General features: G+C 41.9%; 1 protein-coding gene across 1 annotated transcript; it reads right to left on the bottom strand.

Annotated features, from left to right (window-relative positions):
* Positions 1 to 20,483: 20,483 nt before the first annotated feature.
* Positions 20,484 to 25,188, bottom strand: dact2 (dishevelled-binding antagonist of beta-catenin 2). The gene is made up of 4 exons (XM_033612726.2): positions 24,782 to 25,188; positions 23,326 to 23,458; positions 22,922 to 23,203; positions 20,484 to 22,744 (listed from the first exon to the last, which is right to left on the bottom strand). Exons 1-4 carry the CDS (start codon positions 25,052 to 25,054, stop codon positions 20,859 to 20,861), a joined length of 2,574 nt encoding a protein of 857 aa, XP_033468617.2. The 5' UTR covers positions 25,055 to 25,188; the 3' UTR covers positions 20,484 to 20,858.
* Positions 25,189 to 25,498: the final 310 nt, after the last annotated feature.

Raw genomic sequence — 25,498 nt, 5'->3', positions numbered from 1 at the left:
ACTAAATATTACTAACTTAGATACAGCTTTAAACAAAAGTGCAGATCCATATTACTTCCACACTAGATCACTAGGGGAGGCCAAAATCCATTGTAATCTGCTATGTAGGCTGACAGCAATTTGTCCACGAGAGGGCAGTAGCGGATAATTATTTCCTCTTACATGTGTGAAATGGCACACTACCACTACTGTGTATTTCAAGCCTGCAGTTACACCACATGTGAGTGGTCATACCCAAAGATAGAATTGTGATTCAACCTGCAAAATAAAGCACCTAATCCAGTGTAGACTGCTGGTTCGCTGGTGATGTGGTTGCAAAGATTGTACTCCTCTATTTACTGTAGTAAGGGTGAAACATTTAAAGTAATGTGTTATATAAAGGAGTGTGACAGAGAAAGAAATTACCGTCTTACATAGCTAAAGATAACAACAGGATTTTTATGTTGTCTGTTGCATATGAGCCAACATTTAGGCTATGCATGAGTACAGCACAGCAGTATAGTTTTATTCCATTGCCAACAGAATGAACAAAACAAGCTGACATGCCTTATGTATGTCATGTTTCATGTAGAGTTTTGTTTTTAGGTAGCAGAGCACTTGTAAGGGGGGGTTTCATAAAGAAGACCTACAGGACATACATGGGAATCCCCTGATTGACACCCATAACACAGGTTACATGCAAGCAAACACACACACACACACACACACACACACACACACACTGTTGCTATATTATTCTCCCTCATTACAGGAAGCTAATGACTGTTTTGTCTCTGATCACCCCTCTCTGTTTGCTACCGTGCAGACAGGGTTTACTGGAGTCTTAACCCAAAGACACCATCAGCCATACTGTCTCCATGCTACCACTTCTGGTAAACTTTCCATGTAGTCATCATTTTAAGCACTAATTAACCATCATTCACAGTCATAATCACAAAGGATCACACCTGAGTAGACAACAGATGTGTTACACTGGATTCAGTTATGCAGCTGCTTATCAAACTGTAATAATCGTAATTATAACCCTGTGGCGATCTCAGCTCCAGTGCTGACAGAACAGGCAGTCTTTATAAAAATGGGTGGAAACCTCCTTTAACACACATAACATTATCATGTCTGCAGTTTGGTAACTGGTACTGACTCTGTTCAGACCTGTAACAATGTGTTTTACTGAAACAAGATACTTTAATATGATTTGGGACTTGAATTTCAGCAGTCTAAAGTAAAAGATGTTCCTTCTTTAAAGAAAAGGAAATGTGTGAATATTGTTGCACAAGCTGGAAGTGGGAGCGATGGAGAAAAACAGAAGGCCTAAAGGCATCCAGACAGTGCTTAACTGTGTTTGTCTAGTTTTATGGCCCTTTTAACTCATAAACATTCAGCTTGTTTTTTCCTCGGATGGACAGGCATGTGCTCAGTTGCACCAAACCTGAAAATGTCCCTATCTTTCTCTTTAGTATCTTTTGTCTTTGTTTGATCTCTTCATCTGTTATTTTCACCTTAAACAGTGTACCACAGTGTTATTCTGAGTCCATGAGGGTGGATTTGTATAATTTTGGATGGCATGCACCACCAGTTGGCTATCAGCGGTTGGAAGCGCCTCCCACTGCGCTAACAGGACTGGCTGAATTGTTAACTGCTCTGTCTTTAAGCCTGACTCTCCACAGAAAAAGGAGTAGAAACCATGGAGCCCCAACTTGTAATTACCCCATGGAGGGCAATGCTCCCTCTCTCCATCTCCTCTTGAGCCCTTTGAAGATGCCCCATAGGGAGTTGGTTGTAATCAGGACACATGACTCATTGATTACTCCTCTGCGGTCTTCCAGGAACACTGCACAAGGAGTGGACACAGCAGGGGGAGGGTAGTCCCCTCAGACTGTGCACATAAACCGGAGGTGCAGATACAGGATGAACAGCACGGCCTGGGTCTTGGACACAAATTAGTTGCTGTAAACAATCGGATGTGCATTGTTTTTCTGGTGGTTAGCTCAGTTGGTCTGTTCAAGTGGCTATTCATTACTGTCTAGAGCAAGGATGAGTGACCATATGCCAAGGAAGACCATGAGTCTGCATGTTTTCACTCCACTCAAACTCATTAGGACACTGATTAGTACAATGTTAGCCAGGGCGAGGAGAAACCCATCAGTGAATGCACCTGGTTCAATGCTGGGTCCAAATAAAACCACATATTATTCAGTGTGAACATAACCCACAATATGAGATTCACATATAGTGTAAAATATACATGAATTAATGAATTTTTATTATTATGCCATGCAAGCCATTATGCCAAAAGCATCCTAAATAATCAGATCATCATTGTGTAAAACAGTATTCATGGATCTCTCACAGAGACAATTACTGTGTAGCACTGCAAAATCAAAATAAGCATTAGTTAAACAATCTATCTTGCCTTCTTTTTCAGGCATTTAAGACAAAGTTTAAAAACTTAAACACATCAAAATTAAACAACCGCTCTAACTTTTGATCATCTGAGCACCACAATGTGTCAGGGTATTTCATGGAACACTAAGTCTCTTAAGTCATCATAGTTTGTACAATATAAAAAGAAATGGGGTTCACTTTCCACTTCACTCAAATCACACAACTCAAACATTTTGTCACCCCCCCCCCCCCCCCCCCCCCCGAATATTGCTGAATCACCCAAACTCAATGACCAGAGGAAGAATAAGCTGTGTGACTAAAGATCTTTGCCTTATGGATAAACAAGGTGTTACAAACTTTTGTTTTATATTTACATATGCCATTAATTTTGGCATTGATAGAATTTTCAAACCATTTTTGTTCAAATTTCAATGACAGATTATTTTTATTAGGTTTAACATTACAACATAAATTAAGTATACGGCATATCAACTTCCTCAAAGATTGAATAAAGCTCTTGCCAATGGTACAATGTACAATGTTTTTGCATTTTGTCTTACATAGTTATGACCAGCGTGATATACTTTAAATACAAAAAACTTGCAGTATATTTTGGGTATGCCACTTTAATACCACATAATGACACTGTAAACATGTAGAGGATAGTTTTGTAGATTATCTGTTTAAAACTTGCCGGACTACAGAACATGAGTTCTCATAGCTCTTTGTGGGAACTCATGTTCGCCTGTCCCTGAAACATGTTATTAGTCACATAACCTGTACTTTTGCTCCACTTGCTTCACCACATTTGTCATATCATTTCCCCACAATGTACTCAGTTGAGTGTCCTAAAACAGGATGATTGACTATTGTAATCATTTCCAAAGGCTAAAGGTCGTGAAGAATAAAGAGTTATGGCATATGATAATAACAACACAATCATCTCTAATTGTGTGAAACCAAAGGCCCGTGCAAAGGTTTTATCTTCATAGTTGGACTTGCAATAGTTTGTTAGAAGATGCCTCGTTTAGCATTGAGAAAGACATCTCTCGGAGCTAAGCAAGTAGACCATAAAAAAGATCATAAAAGATGTCTTTTGATGTTTCTGGGCTTGTACTCTGGACACCTGTGGGGTTGAACCCAGTGACTGGCTGTCCTATGTGAGCATGTTGAGTAGAGGTTATTGGGTCATTACTTGCAGAGAAGCTGAATTAAAGCCTGAGGCAATGCTTAAGGTGGTGAAAATGTGTATTAATTGCACTGTGCAGAGAAAAAAAGTATGAATACAGATTTAACAAAATCTCACATAACCACTTTTTTGCTAAGAACAGAAAATTTAGAACAAGTTTTGACTAATTTGTTTGCAGTTTTGTCTCTCTAAAAACGTCTGCTTCTACTCCAGCACACAGCTCCGACATGTAGAAAACTGTACTTTGTCAGTTGACAGTTATTAATAATCTAGACTTGTTTGTTTGGCAGTCATGCAGTGTAGATGTCTTGGTTTTCTCACACAGGTCTGTGGCTCCTGTCTCCTGCCTACCCTTGGAGAGCATTAGTGATGTGGGGTGTGTCGTTCAGGCCTGTTTCAGATGGCAAAACAAGAACCAGAAGAGCATGGAGCTGCAGACAAGCTACACACACACACACCCAGGTCATTGTTGATGAACACACCGGAACAATGGTAGTCTTGCAGTAGCAGAAAAGGCCTGCAGCAGGGAAAGTTCAAAAGCCAATGAAAGAATGCTGTCCACTTACCAGAGGCTTGTAGAGGGGCTCATTGGTCACATTGTGTCTTTATCTTGTCAGAGATGAGGACCTTTTGTGCTACAGATGATATGTTTGATTATTTCCTCTGCTTGTTTGTCTCCATTCATATTGTGATCGCTGGATGATAACATTTCAAGCATTCTAAGTGTGTAAAAAGCAAACCATAAATAAGGCAGCTGTCATGCAGATAGCGATTGTGTGTTTGCCTTGTGTATTTGTGTGTCTTCGTCTGCATCTGTGTGTTTGCAGGATTTAAAATGATTAGTACTGTTTAACGTGGCAACCATTTAAAGGTCTGTATAAATCTTTATTTGCCTACATTTAGCATCTTCTTGCCTCCTGTCCTGAAGAGAATGCTCAGCCTAGTCAGGGTCTTCTTCGGGGGTGGGCTGGACTTGTTTGCCAGTTGACATTTGGTGAAAGGGTGTTAGCTGAAAAAAGCACCTCACACCATGAGGTAGAAGCCTCACGCCAAAACTCATTTCAGACATGTTGTGTTTGTGTGTAAAGAGGAACTTGTATTTGTGTGTAAAGAGGAACTTGTTTCCACACTCTTTGCTCACACACTCTCCCTGAGCTGTGTGAAGTGTGTTGCTCTGTGCCTATAAACTTTTTTTAAATTTATTTAAATAAATACAGCTTGACTGAATTTGCGCATATGCTTCTTCCTCATTGTTTTGACAGCATAATGGATGTAATTATACGTTGATAACCTGTATTTGGGACTTGTTATCTTAGCATTATCATTAGAACAGCACAGGGCGATTACATAGCTTACCCTGTAATTACTTTAGCGGGACAACTAGATGGGTGCAATTGTGCAATGGTTAAACGTACAGGTCAGGTGGCTTCAGCATTGAAATTGCAAATAAAGTATAAAGAATCCACAATAAATGTCTTCAATGGGATAAGAATAGTCTTCTTGGGGAGATTTTTGGCTGATTTGCGTCACTATGAAAGCCCATGGGGTACTTTATTAAAATTATGTAATGTAAACTGGAAAATGAAAAGGTAATTAGGCATTCGCATTAAAATTTTCCAGACGTGAATGTGTTATTTTAGTGAAAATAAAAATGCAATAAGCCAATTTGCATTTGGATTTTCACACACTCGTTTGGGCACTCTGTGACCATATTGAAATGAAAATGGAAAAGCTGCACCCTGCTCAAGGTTGATTCAAATTTGAAAATTAAAATGCAGCATAATCAATCTAACCTTATTTCCTTTTTTTTAAAAAAAAAAAATAAATCCAATCTTAATGCAAATTTCTGACAGTTTGAAAATAAAAATGAAATCGGCACTTGACATTTCTTTTTCAGAGACCTAACCTGCTGTACAGTGGACAATATTCAAATGTTAAAATCAAAATTTAAAAGTTAAACACAGTATTAACAATGCAGCCTTCTTTTCATTTTTGCAGGCATTTCAGTCACAATTAAAAATGCCAAATGTTTGCAGTACTGGTTTGTGAAAATGATAATGCAAATTGGGCAAGTGCATTTTCATTTAAATCTGTATTCAAATGACACTTAAATATTAATCAATCAATCTTTTTTTTGTCACATGAAAATACACAAGGTACAACTCCAGTAAAATGTGATCTCATCAGCTCCTTTTGTGCACTGTAATTAATTTTTGCATCTTCTTACACTGTTGGGTGCTCTATGATTGTCCATGTTTCCGGATTGCCCACACATTCCAACCTCGATGGCTGTATGGTCGCTCTACCCGAACTCAGGCAGCGACTCTGCTCTACAGCCAGTTCTGCATGGTGTGTAGCAGTGAACCAGTCCTTACTCACTGTAAAGAACATGCCTCCTCTCCTTAAGAGTCCTCTGTTCTGTCAGATCGGCACACAGAAAATGAGCCTCTTGATTAAATGGCACCATCCAGAATTTTGGCCAAATTTTGAATTTTGGTGAATCAAAGGATACCATAGTTCCTGACATCCTGATATTGACCGGTTTGTTATTCATTGCTTGTGCAATGGCCAGCAGGAGTTTGGCTGGTTCCAATTTCTTCTCCATCTTTCGTCAGTGTTTATTAATGTTTACATTTGTAAAACTTCCACCTGGCTAGAAGTCGGCAGAAGGAGAGTTTACAGACTGGTGAGCTTATTTCCTTATCCCGATGAGTGACTCGCAGCCACACGCCCCCACCATCTAAAGCCAGCCACAAAAACACCATCAACACTTTATCATTATTCTGAGCTGAGGTTTTCAGTACTCAAAAGGGTGCACACATAACCTGACAGCCTGTTTTTGGTTAATTCCAGATTCGGTATCTGCTGATTTTTCTGCATATGAAGTGACAAACCCGCTGTGATGGGGAAATATCAGTTTCATTTTGTAGCTCATTTTGAGGATAATATATTGAAGCAAGGTCCTCCAGTTCCTGCATATTTATACTGACAGCAAATCAAGTTAAATCAAGAATTCAACCAGTTCAGTGGTATTATGGTGTGGCCGAGGCTAATTAAGTTCAATCCTCTCTTGCATCACGCTATGAGGACTCAAAAATACTCATACAATTTATAATGACTAGGCACTTCTGAAAATAAAGTGACTTCGATTTAAAGTGCTTGCTTTTCTGTCTACTTTGAACAGTGAAGTAGAAAGAAGGCGAGAGCCTAAAGACTGAATAACATGATGGGAACGACAGGCCCTGGACAGTGGTGAAGTAATGGGTCTGAATCTAAGCCCCTCATTAGACAACAGACTCATCCAGGGATGAAGGATGGGACTCTGTAGGGGGCTGCGATGTCAGATTTGCTATGAGGAAATGGCAGAGCACTAGGAATGTGTAGTGAAGTAAAAGTCAGCTGACGGCTCTTTGAACTGACTCTTTATCTTCAGTTCACACGCTCCACTTTATTTTGCTCCTCTGGCATAGCTTTTCTATAAAGTATACCCATAAATACACTAGGGACTTTAATGCATTGTTTAGGTTTCATTGAAACTGATGCACCATTTAGCTTCTGTGTTCAAATACTGCATAAGACAAGCACCATATATGTTTTTACTTATTTTCTCTGTAAAGAAATGCATTAAAATGGTGTCTAACATATTTAACTCAGTTGGCAGCTACAGCATCCAGAATTCAGACATTATCAAACAAGAGTTTACTCAGCCATGCTAGTAGCTCTGTGAGGCTGCTAGGCACAGTGGTGTTTTTAGCTTAATGCTAACATCAGCATGCTAACATGCTTAGCAGGTATAATGTTTGTTGCTGATGCTTACATTTGCTAAATAACACAAAATACTGAGATGAAGATTCCACTGGATAAGAGTATACTTTGACCTGCTGGGGGCGCCAGAGGAGAAGTCAGGGGAACACCAAATCCAGTAGGGTTCATCCTCTGGGGAACACCCATGTCTGAAGGCCTAAAAAATTTCATGTAATCAATTTTATAGTTATTGAGATTTAATGACCAACAGAAATTGCCATCTCTTGAGCTACAAGCTTGGCTAAAATTTCTCCAAAATGTCAATTTCTGTTTGTTTTCCCAGCTTAAGGCCATTTTGTCTTTATCAGGCTTTAAAATGTTGATGTAAAGGTACACTATGAAGGAATTTAGTCCCCTGTTTGTAAACAGTATCACCAGTGAAAATGAAAGTGAAAGCCAATCTCAGCTTTGTTTGTATGGTGTTTGCCTATCAGTATTTTTTCTGGTGCTGTGTCCACGATTTTTGTAGCTTCATCTTGGATGCATGCTGCATCTTTGTGCCCAGTACATGTACATATACATGTGAGTGAAAATATAAATGGTTAATACCAATAATCAAAATAAAATGACATTGTTTTGATGATGTGTTATGTGTGCGACCCACTGCGGGAGATTTTTTAAAAAGCTAATAGCAGTTAGCAGCTAACTCAAAAAAGAAGAACAGCAACCATACATGTCCACAAATTGGGAAAACAATGAGTTTCGGAAGCTCCTTACCCTAGCCAAAGCAGAGGACAAGATCAGCTGCCATATAACAGAGAAGGTAGGTCATTGTTATTGCCATGTTATGTCATTACTATTGTTTATAAAGAGCTGCTGACGCATATATGTCACACTGGAGGTAGAGACGCTGTTGTGTTGAACGTCGGGTCCATCACGCCTCTTTTGGTTCCGTGATGCCAGGATGCTATTTGAAATCACACACTGGAGTGGAATGACACAGCCGTCATTTGTATTTGTGTAAAAATATAAAGGAGGGATAAAGAAGGGACTTAGTAGCGGATCTGTGTGTAAAAAGGGCTATTGACTCACGCGTTAAGAAACAGCCTCCCAGTGAAGATCTTTCTCGTCGACAGGGGTGCAGGTTTGCCCTTTCATTATGCTAAACACCAACACACATCACTTCTTAATTGAGCTGTTGTTAACAATGGGTGATTGATGACAATTATTCCCTTGACACCACTCCAGCAAACTCAATGGCACATTAAGGATTTATAGTAGTCCATTACTGGCGTATGAGTGTGCTTGGTGAGGAAGGAAGGAACAATGTTTCGGAAAGCTCACACCTGGAAAAGCCATTTACACCGCCAACCTAGATTGCAGTTGGCTATATTAGCTGATGTCAGGCTAAAACAGGTCAGATTACTGTCCTCTAACCGATCCTTCTATAAATACAGCCCGGTTTCCTGGTTTACAAATCCACTTATGGCACAGAGCGATGTCCTCTAACCTCTGCGTAAGAATGTGCCAAATGTTGAGTCCTGCCTACTGATGTGATGACTGAGGTAAGAAGCACTGAGGAAGAAGGGTAAGAGCAGAGAGGATGTCTGTCATTAGCATTCTAGCCAGTACGATGGAGAAGTGACATAACAGCTCAGTCCTTGCACACTATTGTCATCTAAGATTAGCTTCCCTTTTCTGCCTGTGTGTGTTGTTTCTCCATATAGGATTCAAAGACTTAACTGCTGCCATTGTGGAGCCCAGCATCCTGTGCCTCACTGCAGGATTGCCCAAGACGCTTGGTAAACACAGGAAATACAAAGCCCCTAAATACATCCCTACTGTGTTTGGAGGACTGCCATGACAACACATAGTGGATCTCCTGGAGAGCTGGGGTGTTTGTTAGGTGGATACACACTGAGATATGCCCAAGCAGTGCCCTTCTGTGCTAGGGCATGCAGCTTTAGCTTATGCACTGTCTGTCACACCACCAAAATAAGAAGCCTCTCACTGCAGGGACACAGAATTTGTGTGAGACAGGAATCCACTCTTGGCTCGCACAGCATGCCTAATTCTGAAGGAATGCCAGGATAAAAATCTCAACTTAATGTAAATACTCTAATCTGCTTCATGGACCTTTACACTGCAGTCTTGAGATAAGGCTTGGGGAGCTGCTCTGTGGGTTTTTGACCCAGCGTACCTGCTATGGCCTTAATGTTGCATGGCTGAGGATCTCCAGACAGCTTTAGATTAGCCCCTCTCTCTCCAGAAACAACTGTCAAGACTAATCTGCTCTGCAAACACAGGTCATCTGGACGCCAGATCCACACAGAGCCAGCATCAAAGCTGGACCCTTTCTCTCCCAAACTGTCGCTTCCTCATCCTTTGCTTTCTTCTCATCGCTTTTGCTTCTGCCTTTAATAGCTTCAATGACCGGAGAGGAGTAAATCCAAATCCATATGCCTATTCTGCAGATGACGTCTTCAATGTCATTGATCTCACTGGTGGAGGTTGTAAAGAGCAGTGAAAGAGGATGGGCATTGATCCAACTAGAGCACACCCAGCACTGATCAATAGAATAGATCCACTGTGGAGCCATAGTGTCAAACTGTACTAAATGAGGGCCGACGGCTGCTGGAGAGCAGCCTGACAGGAGCCTCTGAGGCCTGTGTCACCCTGTCTGTCATCTTTTGTCTTATTTATTTAATGATTATGGCATTTGTTAAGTGGCGCCATGAGGTAGCGTGACTACATAATCCTAATTGAGACCATATTGTGCACAGTTCCCATGGAAAGTACCATAATTGTTGGTTTGAACATTTCACTACTTTAGAATAGCGGAACCACAAACCTGTTGTATGTTGTTTGAAATTAGCCCTTAGTAAAATAGAGCAGCTTTTTGTCTCTGACGCCCACTCACTTACAGTACTTTGTACTAACACGTTGGCATGCGTTTTATGGTTCTTTTACACCCTTTTGCGCTGCTTTTATCAATACCATAATGTACATTTTCTATGAATAAACCTGTCATGTAGCCGCTGACTCTATCAATTAACCTCTTTTCTGTGAGCTGTGTAGATAGTCAAAGCCTATCAGTGCAAACTGAGCACGTGGTTAACTGAAGTTAGGGTTTCAGCAATGCTTTGATGGTAAAACTTGACCTCATCAAGATATGTGTAAAAATCCACTCAAACACGCATATCTATTTTCCAAGGGAATCATGTTTTGATTTATGTGAACCTCATCTGTTTCTATTTTAATGTAAGACACATGACAAAAAAAATGGGGAGTCTGAGTCCTCTGAGATCTTCAAAATCCTCTGTCCTTCATGTGCAAATCCCTCAACAAACCAGCCTAGAGTGTCACCCTGGGTTGTCCTGTTCAAAGGAAGTGTGGGGTCAAACCTGCCAGGTCAACCACTCTCAGAGTGACAGAGTTTACCCCCAAACTAGCCCCCTTCTCTCTAAAAACACATGGGGCCCTAGAGAGACTGTCATCCTCCCTTATACTGCAGGCCAGTCGTGATTTACTGCCTCAGTACACACCCCATATAAACATATCATCCACATGTCATCATGCAAGCCTCTGGGGGGACTTCTCACAGAGCTGTGGTCCAGATTTTGAAGATTTATCCACTTCTTGGCTGTTAACATGATGAAACATTAGCCACGGCCGGCTTGTGATAGGATCTCTTTAGAAGTCCCTTCATCTTTGTCACCAGAAGATAAATCAAAATACTAATCTTGGTTTATCTCGGAGCACATTCACTGTCAGGTGTTAATGTTTATCTTAAGAGTCATAAAGGGAAGTTCAGCTGCCACCCTTTTAACATATTTATGCCAGGAAGCTGTGGTGCTAACAGCCAGGAGCAGATAAAGGAAGGCTTGCCATATGTTGCCTTTAAGTACCATTGTGAAAACACACTGTCCACACATTCAAAAATCAACAGAAATAATGAAAAGTATTTTGCGTTGCCTTCCACTTATAAATCCTGTCCTAAAACCTCTTACCCCTGCTCACAGCAAGATCCATTTCTTGTCTGTAAGCCTTCCCCTTCAACTTTCCCTAATACCCCAGTACAAAGGGTTAAAGCTGGCCCTCCCCCATCAGTTGCTTTTGTGTCACGTTTCAAAGACCCATTCATCAGTATAACATACACAAATGACAATGCCATGCATCATTTCAAACTTTTGCCCTCTTCAGCTTGAAATTATCAAGTTTCACATGACTTATAGCTCTAAATATTTTGGAGTAAACTGCCCCTCCCTGATCATGACTTAGTTTACATATGCCAATAGTCATTTTCATGTCTTAAATCATAAATGCCTTTGAGCTGTCAATGCTTTTACAGATGAATCCGGGAGACTTCAACTTGGGAAAAAATATTATGTGACAGCTATCATCAGCTGAGTTAACACTGCTAACTAATGTAGCTAACGTTTGTGGGCAGGGGTGGGGCTGTGGTGATCCAACAGAATAAATGAGCTGACTCATCAACTTATTGTGCCATTATTGTAAAATATAACCACAAAGTAAATATAATTTGGTTGGACGGAACATATACAACATTGTACGGTACTTAACAAGTGAGCATTAACTCGTGACTCAGCTAAATGCGTCATGGGTACTTGTAGTGACGGTAGCAGTTGAAAACACATACAGAATGTGCAGATGTCCTCGTTAAAGCCTTCCATTTTTCTTTGACCAATTTCAAACACATCCTTATCTATCTACGCCAATAATTTTCATACGTTATTACAAGCAACCACAGACTGATTCAACTAAAAGTTGCCCATTTACATGATTGTTGAAACGAAACACCAGCAGCTCTTTGTGTAGTAGGAGTGATTTTTTTAAACTTCAGTGTTATTGGCAGACAGTCAATAATATTTACATTTAATATCAAAGTTTTCATGAAGTATCTGAGATTATTTAGAAAACTGACAACCACTGTTTGTGTCCAGGGTGAAAAAGTCAAATTGTTTTTCAGGTAATGTTAGGCAATTTATGTACAGTCATCATGTACTGACATCTGTCATGTGATGTATTTACGTCACAGTACATACTTATTTTAACCAAAAACATGATATTTTATCTGAACCTAACCAAGTAGTTTTGTTGCCTAAACCTAACTGCTACCGTTTCTCAACATTAACCATGTGTTACAATGTGTTTCAGCTGTGTGGCCTGCACGCAACAATGAGATGCTGAGGGGCGTGACATTTTGTTGGTATCTGATGACGTGTGATGAGAACAAGTTGGATTTGCCAGTATATTAATGGTGGTGCCATAAGATGGTGGAACACACAAAGCGAATGCTAGTACCAGTTATGAACTTAACTTGACTGGTACTGGTTAGTGTGACTGTGGCAGCTGTTTAAGCCTGTCTGTCCTCATCGTGTTTCCTGTGGGTACAGAGATTTAAGACTGCATGGAGGATCAGTCTGTTTCCTGCATGACCCTTGACCTCTGAGCAGAGATAGGACCTCAGGGTGTCCCGCAGCGTGTTAGTGGAGCTGGCTGAAATTTCATTCCCCTGTATCACAGTTTCATGTTTGTTTGCTTTTTGCCTTAAAGTACCCTAAAAGAAAAAAACCCTAAATCTATGAAGTAAAGACTAATGCAAAAAAAGAGAAGAAAGAAGATATTCTGTACTATAATTCTGAGTCAGAGCGTGTTGAAAAAAGAGCCTTATTATCCTCCACAATTCCTAACTGTTGGATCCTTTCCACTGCACCTGCGAGCTGGGACCTGTCTCAGATGGTGTAGCATAGGCTAACCACTAACTATACCTGGGAGACAAAGACAAACAGACCAAACAGCAAACTACTGACCCCAAGGATATGTTGCAGTTTCCCCCATAACAAGCAGTTTCCCCCAGCTGAATAAAATTTAATTGGATGGCCCACCATGCTTTGAAAAAAAGAATGTGTGTATGTTTTTTCATTTTAATTTAGATCATTATTTCCACACTGATCATGTTTTTTTTTTCCATCATTATATAGAAGCAATTAAAAACACAGTTAAAAAGGGAAACCGCGGAAATGAAAGAAGATGAGGGGGCCATAAAACTGTGGGCTAACCAAACTGTTTCACACTCATAAAATTAATAGAATATTGACCCCTTCAGACATGCCAGCTGAGCCTGTCTTTAACTGGAGCACATGCAGTAGAAATAGACAAGTGGGAGTCTTTACTGAAAGTAAAACATTTTTTATAGGCATTGGACTAGAGTCCATTAGGCTTGGAGCTGTAGGAAGCCCCGTCTCTCAAGTGCTCATTGTGAGCACACTCCCAATGGGTTTATGGCATCTTGTAGAAGGAGAGCAGTCACACATGAAGGGCACACAAATAGTGTGGAGGTGATAAGTAGAGATAGTGGGAAAGGAAAGATAAAATGTAGCTTTATGGGTAAAGAACGAAAGACATGCGTTTACTAGAAATAAATGCTGTAGATATTAATGTTCAACTTTTAGGAGTCAAAAAAAGGCTGAAGAGTCAAAAGAGAATTGACACGTTGGCAGGTTGAGAGACTTGTTAGTGGCCATATGGGAGCAGCAAGTAGGGTGCTGGGTCGGGAGGGAGGTACCTGTTGGGTCCCATGTTCTCCTGTCACTCTGATCTTATCAGGGGGCCCGACCAAGAGGAGGACCAGCTGTCACTCTCCCCGTTCTTTTGATGTGCCCCTTCAGAGCTCACACACACAAACCACTTCAGAGGAGTCAAGGCTTGTTTTTGTTTATAATGAGTACTGGTGGCTTTGTTGGTGAGCCTGATGACAAACCCCACAGTAGAAAGAAAAGTCAAGATAAAGCAAGATAGTAACAGTTCTCTGAGGATATGTGGGGCCGGGGCAGTTCAATTAAGTGGTTTAGAGCCTGAGGCTTGACAAAAGAGAGGCAGTCCTCTGGGCTGACACAGGACATCCTGCTCATAAAACAGCCAGGACGTCCTTACGGAGACACTGAGACTGATAAAAGAGGAAACACCATGTATTCATCTGAGACACCTTCACAAATGCACTTGCCACTGTTCCTCATGAGCTCATCGCTTCCTTCCTTGAAAATTGTACACTGTAGGTAGAATCCCAGTAAGCTATGGGAGATTGTGGAGTAATTATTTTTGCCTACCCAAGCATGAAAGCTTGTTGTAAGAGACGGCTAGACTGTTTTGATAAAGTTTGAGGCTCAAGTAGCACCAACATGTGTCAGCCAAATAAGAGTAAATTTACACATTTTGAGGATTACTGGATTACTACTGTTATTTTTTCAGATCCCACTCATTTGTATAATCTTGTGGCGGGACTGTTTTCAGTTGAGGGAGCCCGTGTGCCTCCTGTTTTCTGTTGTCTTTAGACAGTGAGAACTCATAGTAACAACACAACAGTGATTTTTAGCCATCTCAGCAATGCTTTAGGGATGGCAATATCTGTCTATCTATCAACCATTTTGGTCCTGAAATATCTCACTGTACTGGATAGATTTAGATTAAGTTTCATTCCTGGTCCTCAGAGGATGAATCCTTTGACTTAGATGATCCACTGACTTTTCCTCTAGTACCCCCATAAGTTTGATATAATTGAATGAATGCTAAGAACTGTAATAACACTGGGAATCCCCTAATCTCAATAAACAAATATCTGCATATTTGTCAGAGACAAAAGGACAAGATTTTGGTATCAACGGTTCTGGTTTGTCTGTACTCTGAGTAGTACTGACCAATCATATTTGAACAGCAGTAAAGTCTGTGTGGAGAGGCAGAAAGCATTGGCTGAAATGCAATCTCAGAAAGCATCGGCTATAGTCTGATGACAAGTAAGCTTTATTTAAGCTTATTTAAAATGTATCTGCATTGATATGCAGATATCTGCTTACAGAGATTTGCTGAAATGATCGGAAGAGGAAGTCTTGGCATGGATATCCTCTGGCTACGGCGGGTCAGCCTGAAATACTAGCCCTCAGCCCCAGAGGCTTTATCATCGTCAGACCGATTGCCAGTTGGTTCTGAGGGCGGGGATCCTCTGGCTTTTTTTTTTTTAGCACTATCATCAGATCAAAATTTAAATTTGATTAATACTTTGGTCAATGAAATATCTGCAAATCTAGTGACATTAGCCTTGGCTATGCTTTGTGTTACCTGCTTATCAGTAGACGTTAGCATGCTAGCACACTAAACTGAGATAGTAAACATTGTAAACTTTATAAATACTCAACATTATTTTTGTGCCATCATTGTGAGCATGTTAGCATGCTAACCTTAGCATTTAGCTCAAGTATACCCTCACAAAGTTGCTAGACTCTTGTAATATTGTTAAGTGGTATTTAGAATAAGGAAATTAAAAATTATGTTGCATTCTTTATAATATGACGTATAGTATTTTGTAGTAAAACAAGGCAGTTAATTAAAATAAACACCTCTATCTTTATATGACCTTTATTTGTAATACAGGGCATGTTACAGTGCGCTGTAGTCCGTCCCCAAATGTTGGTTTGCTCATGTCGAAGAAAGTAACTGATTTTGGCCTCAAAAGCTCAAAGACTCCTTCACTTGCATGCACAGGGATTTCTCTCTGTCTCAGACAATTGCTTGGCAGGAGCGAACACACTCACAATGCCCTCTGTTACTGTGAGTGTGTGCTCTCCATACACTGCGAACTTTTGAACCACCTCTTGACCACAGCTTGAAGAGAGCTGAGACAATGGTTAGTAAACACACTGGAGTGAATGAAGGGATTAGGTATTAAATGACAGGATGTGCTTAAAGAGGGGCAGGTGGTGGTTGAGGAAGGGCCAGCTAAGCCTCGCAGGAGTGGAACACTGTGCATCTCCCTGTGGCTTTTTCTCCATTTTCCTCATCTTCATGCTCTGTCTCTACTGCTCTTCATCTTCCACAGTTGTCCTCCGTTAGCTCATCTCTTCCTGCTCATTTCCCTCGCTTTCTATCTCATCTCGCTGCTCTCTATCTCTATTGTCCTCTTCTGCACAACCAGAGAAGCCTGCTCCTTAACTCAGGCCTCAGACAATTGACATTCATGAGTTTGGACATTCCGGTCCAGCCCCATTCATATGTACAGTAAGCACAGGGACAAAAGCCACCTCACACACTACAAAGCCCATCCCCCTTGCAAAGGGTCGCAGCAGAGATGCTGAGTGAATCTTAGTTGTTTAACTATAGACAAAAGTTCTACACTGTTGGTATATACGATGTAAATTCAATATACTTTGCAACATTGAATTTACAGTCAACAAAAATAGTCAGTATCTACTGTTAACTGCTGTTTGCAACTAAATGTGATAACGACTGAATCTGTCTGTAACTTCATGTGTTTTCCTGAGTAGATCTGATTTGGTGCAGATATTTAACATGTCAAGCTAAAGATAATCCTTCTTGCTTTGCAGGACCCTGGAAAAGCATGGCCTCCTCTGTGTTTCCAGAGGTGCATTGTGGGTAGGGGTGGAAAGCTCCTCTCATCGGGGTGGTAATGAGTTTCTGAGCCCCCATGTGTCATCACAGTAAATCCACATCTTATATTAGAGGCCCAGCACCCTCTCTCCAGTTTTCACATCAGCAAAGCAACGCGACCTCAAGAGCATCCAGTGGACTGCAGGGTAAAGATACGCAGACAAGAAACTGTAGGACAACTACAAGATAAGCAGTCTTAGTGTAAACAGAAAAAAAGAGAGTATTATATGCTGCAGCAGACATGGTGAAATAACCATGGTGAAGAGAGAAAACACAGACAGCTTGATGGCGTATTATGTGTTCTGAGTGTTGAGACAGACTGGGAAGGGCTGGTGCATGTTGGGTTTTAGGATTACCTTGTGCACATGTAAGAGGAGAGCCCCTCCTCCAACTGTGACCTAATGTGAACCAAGTCAAAGTTTAATTAACACCTGTCTGCAGCACACCCTTTGTTATTTTAACTCCCTTTTCTGCTGTCTTCCATTTGGTTGTAATGTTGTTTTTGTTTTATGGATGTCACTGTGTCTCTGACTTGTTTAATCAACAAACCAATGCTGGAGTTACTATTAGAAAATATTTTGATTTTTCCTTTTTTTTGATTACCTCAGATATGGACACCAGAATGAAATGTTAATCAAATAAGATGTGTGTTAGCAGAGAGAAAGAGTAGTACAGTGACCTGATATGTTATAAGATCAATGACCAAAGAGGCTCAGAGGCATGCGTTCTCTGCATTACCTCTGTGTTTACCTGTCCCAGTACTCAGAGTAGTTTGGCACGACACCTCCGCCTATTTATATCTCAGTGGACGGTGACAAGCATGTTCTACTTCAGACTGCTTTAGATGGACCATGTGAGGAAAGCTGTGTGTTGAGTGTGAAGTCAATTATCTGTTGCTTTGATACATTATTGTTGCATTTCATCTTTTCTATCTAAACTGTAGTAAAAGTTTAATTAAAAGAAAATGTTTTAAATACAACTGTATTCATGGATCTCATTTAACAAAAGTCATCACAGTTCTCTTTGTAATAATTATTAAAAGGCCTCGGCTGGTGTGGCATCAACTGAAAATGTATGATCTTGATTAGATGTGACCGTTTGCCCCATGTGTTCTCATGTATACCATTCAAGGTTAGAGCACCCCTGTGTAATAGGATCCCACATGACATCTGTAGTCTTTCAGTATGACTTGACAGCCATCCATAGGGAGTATGTTTGGTAACACCCCCTCTGCACTCAACTTTATACCCTATAAAATATCATGACCAAATCCTATTACCGTACAGGTGCACACCTGCTTCACAGCTTGCTGCTTTCAATTCCAACCCCAAAGGTATCAATCCCTTGCCGAATTACCTTTATCCAATTACATTATGTGGTTGTTAAAGGGATAGTTCACCCCGAAATCAAAAATACATATTTTTCCTCTTACCTTAGTGCTAGTTTTTGATCAAGATTGTTTTGGTGTGAGTTGTCGAGTGTTGGAGATGTCGGGCGTTAAGATTTTTGCCTTCTTTACAATATAATGGAACTAGACGGTACTGGATCTGAATCACTGCACAGAAGGAAGCATGCATTTACTGCTAGCTCACCTAGCACCACTGAGCTAGCTAACACTACAGCTCAGCTAAGTAGGAAGCTAAGTAGGACACCATTAATGTTTAGAACTTGCGCTGTCTTTAACACAAGCCTCTTGTCCATTAGTCGATGCGCGCTTCCTCTTGTGTGGTGATAAGTTTGGCTTATGCAGTTCAATACAAGGAAAGTGGTTGTTACATTAAACTGCTCGCAACAAGGTCTGTGGATTATCTTGAGTAGCTGGGTCATGATTTTTGTTAAGAGACATTGCTGTTTAGTTTTTCAAATGTTCCTTTTTGGTGCTCTGAGTACGACAAACTGAGTGCCATGTGGCTCCATTATAGTGTAGAGAAGGCAGACATCTCTACAGCCGCAATTTCCAACAATCAGCTCACAAAAATATCTAGATTGATAAATGGCACTACATGTAAGATTTAAAATACATATTTTTTAGTTTGGGGTGAACTGTCACTTTATGGCACTGATTCTGCATAAAATATTCCATGTATTTAATTCAGAATAAACAAACTTAAGCAGGAAGGAGGACTGGAGTGGACAGGTGGACTCACCTTCTTAAACAATGAGTTTAAAGAAAGTAAATGACAGACATGTTGAACACAAAAAAAGACAAGCCCAGAGACAGCGAGGGTACAAAAAGGCCCCTGACCTCTCTTTTGTGGGGAGATGTGCCCTCAGAGATGAGCCGGCTCTACAGCTGGAAAGGTCAGCAAGCACACAGGGTCAAGCCGGCACAGTCTCGCTATACTCAACATCAAAGACAAGTCCAGCGCCTGTCACGCTCTCTGAGTTGGGTTGTAAACAGCAGCACTAATCCCACTGACCACTCGCTGTCGCTCTTTTGGTGGACAGAGGTCAGCTGGATGTATAATTCCTAATAAGTTGATTCAATTGTGGCAACTCTTTAAACTAAAAATGCTATCTTTGATGTGTGAAGTCTCTGCCCTTTAGACCTGTCTTGTGTTTGATGAATAGAGAAAAGAATGCAGATGAATTAACATACATGCCCTGTAGTGAGCACTTGTATTCAAAGAATGATGCATTTTCTTCTTGAACATTTCTAGTTAAGAGAATGAATAAATGGAGAATCCATGAGTCTGAAAAAATAATGGTCTCCACAGTGATTAAATCTGAAGGGAACAAAACTTCAAAGTAAAATTTGATGAGATGCCAAAAATGTTTGTCAGCCTTATAAGCTTCTTAGTTGGGAACTATAAGGTCACAGTGGCTTTCTAATGGGAGAAACATTATTATGTATGACCACGGGAGAGAGTGCTGATGCTCAGACGGCCAGTCACTAGACTACTTACCTTCACAAGTGTCCTTTTGCTCACCCTGTCTTTGCAAGAATTTTAATGGAAAGATACCAAGGCAGATTTTGGAAATGAGATTATTGGGCAACTCTGTGCAGCTGCCCGCCATTTAATTTCCTCATGACAGCTCAGAAATGAGGAGCCTCTTATCATCTGTCATTCTTTCTAAATCCCATGTGCCCCTTGCCATACACCAACTGTTTTAAAACCTCAGGTCTCTTCTCAGAAACCTAGAGCTTCTGCTTCCATCATCTTAATGTCTGTTTGCGAAACTGTAGGAGTGTGACTGTGTGTTTTAGTGCTTCAGTACAAGTGTGTTTACTGACATTTAAATGACTCAGACTGAGAAGTTTCACCCTCTAATTAAACAAGACTGTCTGGGTTGATTGTTGAAGATGCAACTCATTAAACCAACAGCTGGGCAGGAAACCAGATAAGAAGCAGTTAGCGCTATCTGTGCTAAATTGGTCAGCCTCAGTGGGACATTTCTGAGGATTAAATGGGGATTTTTTTCAACATGTCTCCTAAAGAGTCACAAGAAGAAGAGTGAAGTTGGTGGATTAGATTTTGCAAACATTGTGTACGCACTGAAAAAATTGCGTGCTATTAATAGCAAAATCTAGGAATTAGCTCAAACAGCAAGGACAATGATGCAGTTAGCTGTCTAAAGATGTAAGAAAAGTCAAGACTACATAAACAAACCATCCCAATATATATTAAATACATTTATTCTAATAAGTCAAACATGGATAGTTATAATTAATAAGCAAAATAAAGAAATTAACAGATAATAGTTTGTAATAAGAAATGTAAAAAGATTGTTTTTATTTTTCAGGTACATACAATTATATGACAGAAATGTCCATGAAATTATCAATGCAGCCACATGCTATGAGAAACTTTAATTACAACAACATAAATATTCACAAATTAAGTGTAAGTGTAATAACTGTGTTATACATGCTTTTATACAATGCACCTTTTTGTACAGTTTCAGGTTCAACTAATGTAAATTCTTAACATTTTTTAAAGAAAACAATCAGTGCACACATGGAGTCCAGTCTAATTGCTGCTTCTCAGTGATAATTAAGGTTGCTGTGCTCAAAGACCAGGTTTCCATACAGCTCTCTGTTTTCCCAGCAGTTCTCACTCTGCCAGGGGGAACTTTGCTACACCAGGGTCATGACCTTCAGGGAAGCAGGCTGAAACCGACGAATCTTCTTTTTCAGGGCACGGGAAGCTTTGATGCGGCAGGCTGATGGCTCGGGGCGTGGGAGATGCTGGAGGGACCGTCCAGCAGCGGTGGGCCCCAGAGCCGCCTCAGCCCACACCAGACCTCTCTCGTCCTGGCTGTCCACCTGGTCCTCCTCGTCCAGGGACAGACTGCTGTCAGAGTCTGAGAAGGACTGGAAACTCTGGCTGGACTCGCTATCTCCGAAGCGGTTGGTGGTGTTATCACTCATCTCCCCCTCGCTACTTTCAGCAATGGTGGAGTGAAACAGTGAGGCGCATTCAGCCGAGTACTCAGACTCACATCTGGGTGGGTATTGGCTAGACATGTGGAAGGCTGCTGGAGGGTATCTGGCATTAAGATTTTGAAGGAAAGAGTTAGTGGAGATGGAGGATTGGAAGGAGCGAGGAGGTCCTATCCACTGGCCTGACTTGGCACTGATACTGCGGACCATCTGCATGCTCCCTGGGGCCTGAGCATGAGGCTCTTTTGACCTCTGACGCTGAGCACGTAAGGCCTGGAACATCTCTACATCGGACGGCCATTTGTCAGCCCCCTGCCTCCTCTTCCTCAGCTCTACAGGCTGCTCATACTCCAGGCACTGCAGTCTGCGGCTTTTGCTGGACTTCATAACAACAGGGATGGGATGTGGCTTAGGATGGACCTTGTGGGTATACATGAGTCCAGGGCTACAGTGGCTAGAGTCTGAGCCTGAGCCCTGTCTGCGCTCCTCTGAGTGACAGGTGGTGAATTTCTGGGTCACTTTTGCTTTTCCTGATCTTCTCTGATCCCCCTTGTTTCCACAACTGGCCTCTCTGGTCCTTTCACCCGAAGAGTAGCCATGTTGCTGCCTCATGGCTCGAGGCTTCTCGCTGCTTTTTCGTCTCAGTTTCACAGCTTTGGTTTTACGGTCTGCTTGTCTCACCTTGACTCTCTGAGTTCCAGCGGGGACAAATTTGGCATGGACAAACTCAGGGGAAGCTGCGTGACCAGCTTGAAACTCAAAGCCTTGACTGTCCTCTGTGCTGGAGCTGTGGGCCATTACTCTTTGCCTATAACCCCGCCTCTCTAGTGGCATTGACTGTAAATGATTCCCAGATCTATTCTCTGAATTGCTTCTTATTACGCTACCATATTCTCCATGGGGTTTATCATTCTTCCTCAGAGATAAAGTGGTGACCTCATCAGAGCTGTACTCCCTCACCGCAGTAGGATAGGAGTATCGGTATGAAACCTCTGGGGCTCTCACTGACTGATTGTGGTTTGGGTTATCAGCCTGCTCTTGGCTGGAAAATGTCATGCAGTGTCTCTTCTGGTCACTATCTATTGGGATGATGTTTGTGGTCTGGGCTGGAAGAGGCTGCAGCACAGACACCTCTTTCTGAGATACTTCAGGAAACACAGTTAAAACTTCAGTGGGTCTCCTGTGATAGTCACTGTGTGTCTGCAGAGTCTCTGCGCCTGTTTCACTCTGGACTTTGTTCAAGCTGCGCAGGAGGAGCTTGTCAATATAACCAAGGGTCTTGGTCTCATGACCACTTTGTGCCCTCTGGAGAGTGTCAGAACCATTCACTGGGGGGCCTTGGCCCTCTAGAGGTCCAGGTGTTGCTGGGTCACCTCCATGGGAAAAGATTGGACTCTGGAGAGCCACAGCATGCAGGGGGCTGGGGTAGTGGTACACTTCCGTCCCACTGCGAGACACCAGGTTGCTTTGGAACTTGGGGTCCATTGTGGAGGTCTTCAGGTTTGAGCACATCGAGGGTTTCTTTGCATCCACGGATTTGTAGTAGCATGGTCCTTGAGCCATCATCCTATCAAGATCACCTGATAAACACAAAGACAACACAAAATACTGATTTTATCTTTTAAATCACTCATCCAATGATACGTTACAGTGTTATGCAGCAAAATACATGTTATGTTGCTGGGTAACAACCGTTGCACAATTCCCACTACGGCATGACAGACTAAATCTAATTAGAGATTGAGAGATTTGGTTACCTGTTGACACAGGTCTCGGTCGAGCCTTTTCGGTGCTTGCTCGGATCCTGCTGCTGCCCAGATGGAGGCCTGTGGCCCGCGGAGGGTTGGGCTGGGTGGTGCTCTCATCAGCGGAACGTCTGCGGCATACATCTACTTGTACTGGCGGGGGAATGTGGGAATTTGCAGGACTCGTGGGAAGGAGGAGAAGGCTTGTCTGAGAGGATGACAGACACTCGCTGTACACGGAGGTGCAGGAGTTGGACAAGGAGCAAGAGCCGCCATCACTGAGCTCATAGAAACCTGGAGAGCGCAGAACAATTATGCACATGAGTATTTTTCTCAGTATCTAACATCATGTGATTTATTACTTGCTATAAAGCAAACAGCCGTTGGGCTTTTGGTGTCAGTGTTTACTCACACACCTGAACTTGGCCTGCTGTCACTCTCCAGCTGCTCTGTGGAGGCCTTGCTCACGTCCAGCTTCAGCTCACTGATCTGTTGATCCAGCTGCTGCAAATGTGTCTTCAGGCCAACATCCTGTTTTCGTAGACGAGACTGTAAAACAGGCAACAGATAGCAATTTAGCCAACCCCCCAAAAAAGGTGTAGTAAGCTATAACTTGAACCAAAGAACAAGTCTTTACCAATTTTCTTGAAAAGGAGGGAGTTCAAGAATTGGAAGTTCTGCAATAAAGCTTCTCATGCACGCACATGCATGCAATTACACAAAATTCTCTCTGCAGGGTAAAATTGCTATAATTTCATCAAGATGAGGCCTGTTGTTCAGATAAAAGATGCTCTAATGTACAGCCATCAGAAAAACAAAAGCGACTCAGCTGTGGCTGATGATTAACCCCAGCAGGACATGGGGGGGCATGGAAGAAGCAGTGGTGGGTAACTCATTTCTCCCCCACAGTGAGGGCCTGGCCATTGTGTAAACTAATAGGGGAGGAAAGCTTGGGGGTTGGAATGAAGGACTGTTTGCTTTGCAGCTCGGGCTGGGCATTTACTGTTACAGTGGTTCTTATAATGAGGGCTGGGGGGTCATTGCCTGCAAAATGCAGCATATAATTAATGTTTCATTCTCTTGTAAGATCAAGTTGGTTGACTTTTATTTAAACTGGCAAAAACGGAGCTCTTGGAAAGTGTTCTGGGCCATTAAGTCTATATGTAGCTGCTGGTGTTTTTTAAATATGGGGTGTTGTGAGCCTGCAGTGAATCCATTTTGCGCAAATGTAAAACACAATTTAAACCATATGTTGTCCCAGTACTTTGCAATGTAATCTTTCCATGCATTTACCCACTTTTACTTAAAGTCATGGACAGCACCTTAATGCCCGCACTTCCTTTAAATGCTTACAACAGCAGCCTTCACGGAAAAAGCTTGTCATGGAAAAACTCAACACAGCCAGTTGTCTCTAACAATCAGGGGCCCTCATGACTGAATGTCATTTAAAGCAAATTGAACACATTTAAAAAACACACCACCATTTTTTTAATATATTCCCTGGCATTAGTGGTTAATGATTGAGGTTTGCCCCCTGCAGTCTACACATGTACTGTGTGCACGCACATACACAACTCAAAGTCCTCCTGGTCCTGCAGTGAACCATGATTTATGACACCTTTCCTACTTCCTACCCCCAGCTGAGAACATTAAAGTGTGTCTGCTAATAATTGAAGACGGGCTGCTCATGAGCATCAGCTGACCACTTTATTCCAAGGACAGTGAATGAGTGTTTGTCCCATCGTTACTAATAAGAGCTATAATAAAGGCGCAAATATTCTAGTGACACCAAACTACTACCTGCACTTAATGCTTCCAGAAAGTTATTTTAATGTTACTGTTTTATGGTTTCTGAAATAAATTGCTTCCTACCAGCTGTTGCTTCAGGGTTGTCAGGGTCGCCTCCAGCCGCTGCTCCTCAGCCCCCATCACCCTAGGACTCTCCGGGCCTGTGTGGACAACAGTGACCGGCTCCTCTCGGTCCATCCTCAGCGCCCAGCTCACCATGTCGCTCTGCCTTTCCTTCAGCAGATGCAGCTCCTGCAGCCCGGCCAGAGCAGCCTGCAGCCTCTCCCCGACCCTGCTACGGTCCACTCCGGCTGCGACACTCATCATCCCCGCACTAGACCCCTTCCTGCTCAACATGATGGAGAGCTGCGTCCGGGCATATCCAGGCACAAATGCGCTGTAGAAGAAACGTCCTTGCTTAGACTTGGTTGGCTACTGTCTTGCTGCTGCTGCTGCTGCTGTTGACCTGTTTGGTTTTTAAACTACCTGTTAGAATAAATCTTGAGCTCAGAGGAGAAACTGAGCTCCTCCCACACACCAAACGGCCCTCCTCCCTATTGGCTGACCGCTGAGTCCCAACCAACATCTGGTACTAATCCTCCCCATTCAAGTCCTCACTGAAGCTGCCCAGGCATGTACTAGGTTCATCTGCATAATACCACATGGCTATTTACACTATTCTTTTGTTGTTATTATTCTCTCCAGTAGTAGGGTACTCAGAGATATGGGATCAAATTCAAGCCTGTGGGAGATTTCAGGGAATAAATATGGCATGTCCTCTCATTACCATCAGACAACTAC

The sequence above is a fragment of the Epinephelus lanceolatus genome, chromosome 17 (genome assembly GCF_041903045.1).
Source record: "Epinephelus lanceolatus isolate andai-2023 chromosome 17, ASM4190304v1, whole genome shotgun sequence".
Lineage (NCBI taxonomy): Eukaryota > Metazoa > Chordata > Actinopteri > Perciformes > Serranidae > Epinephelus > Epinephelus lanceolatus.
Note: the sequence above shows the minus strand (reverse complement) of the source record. Positions and strands in the feature narration are given on the sequence as shown.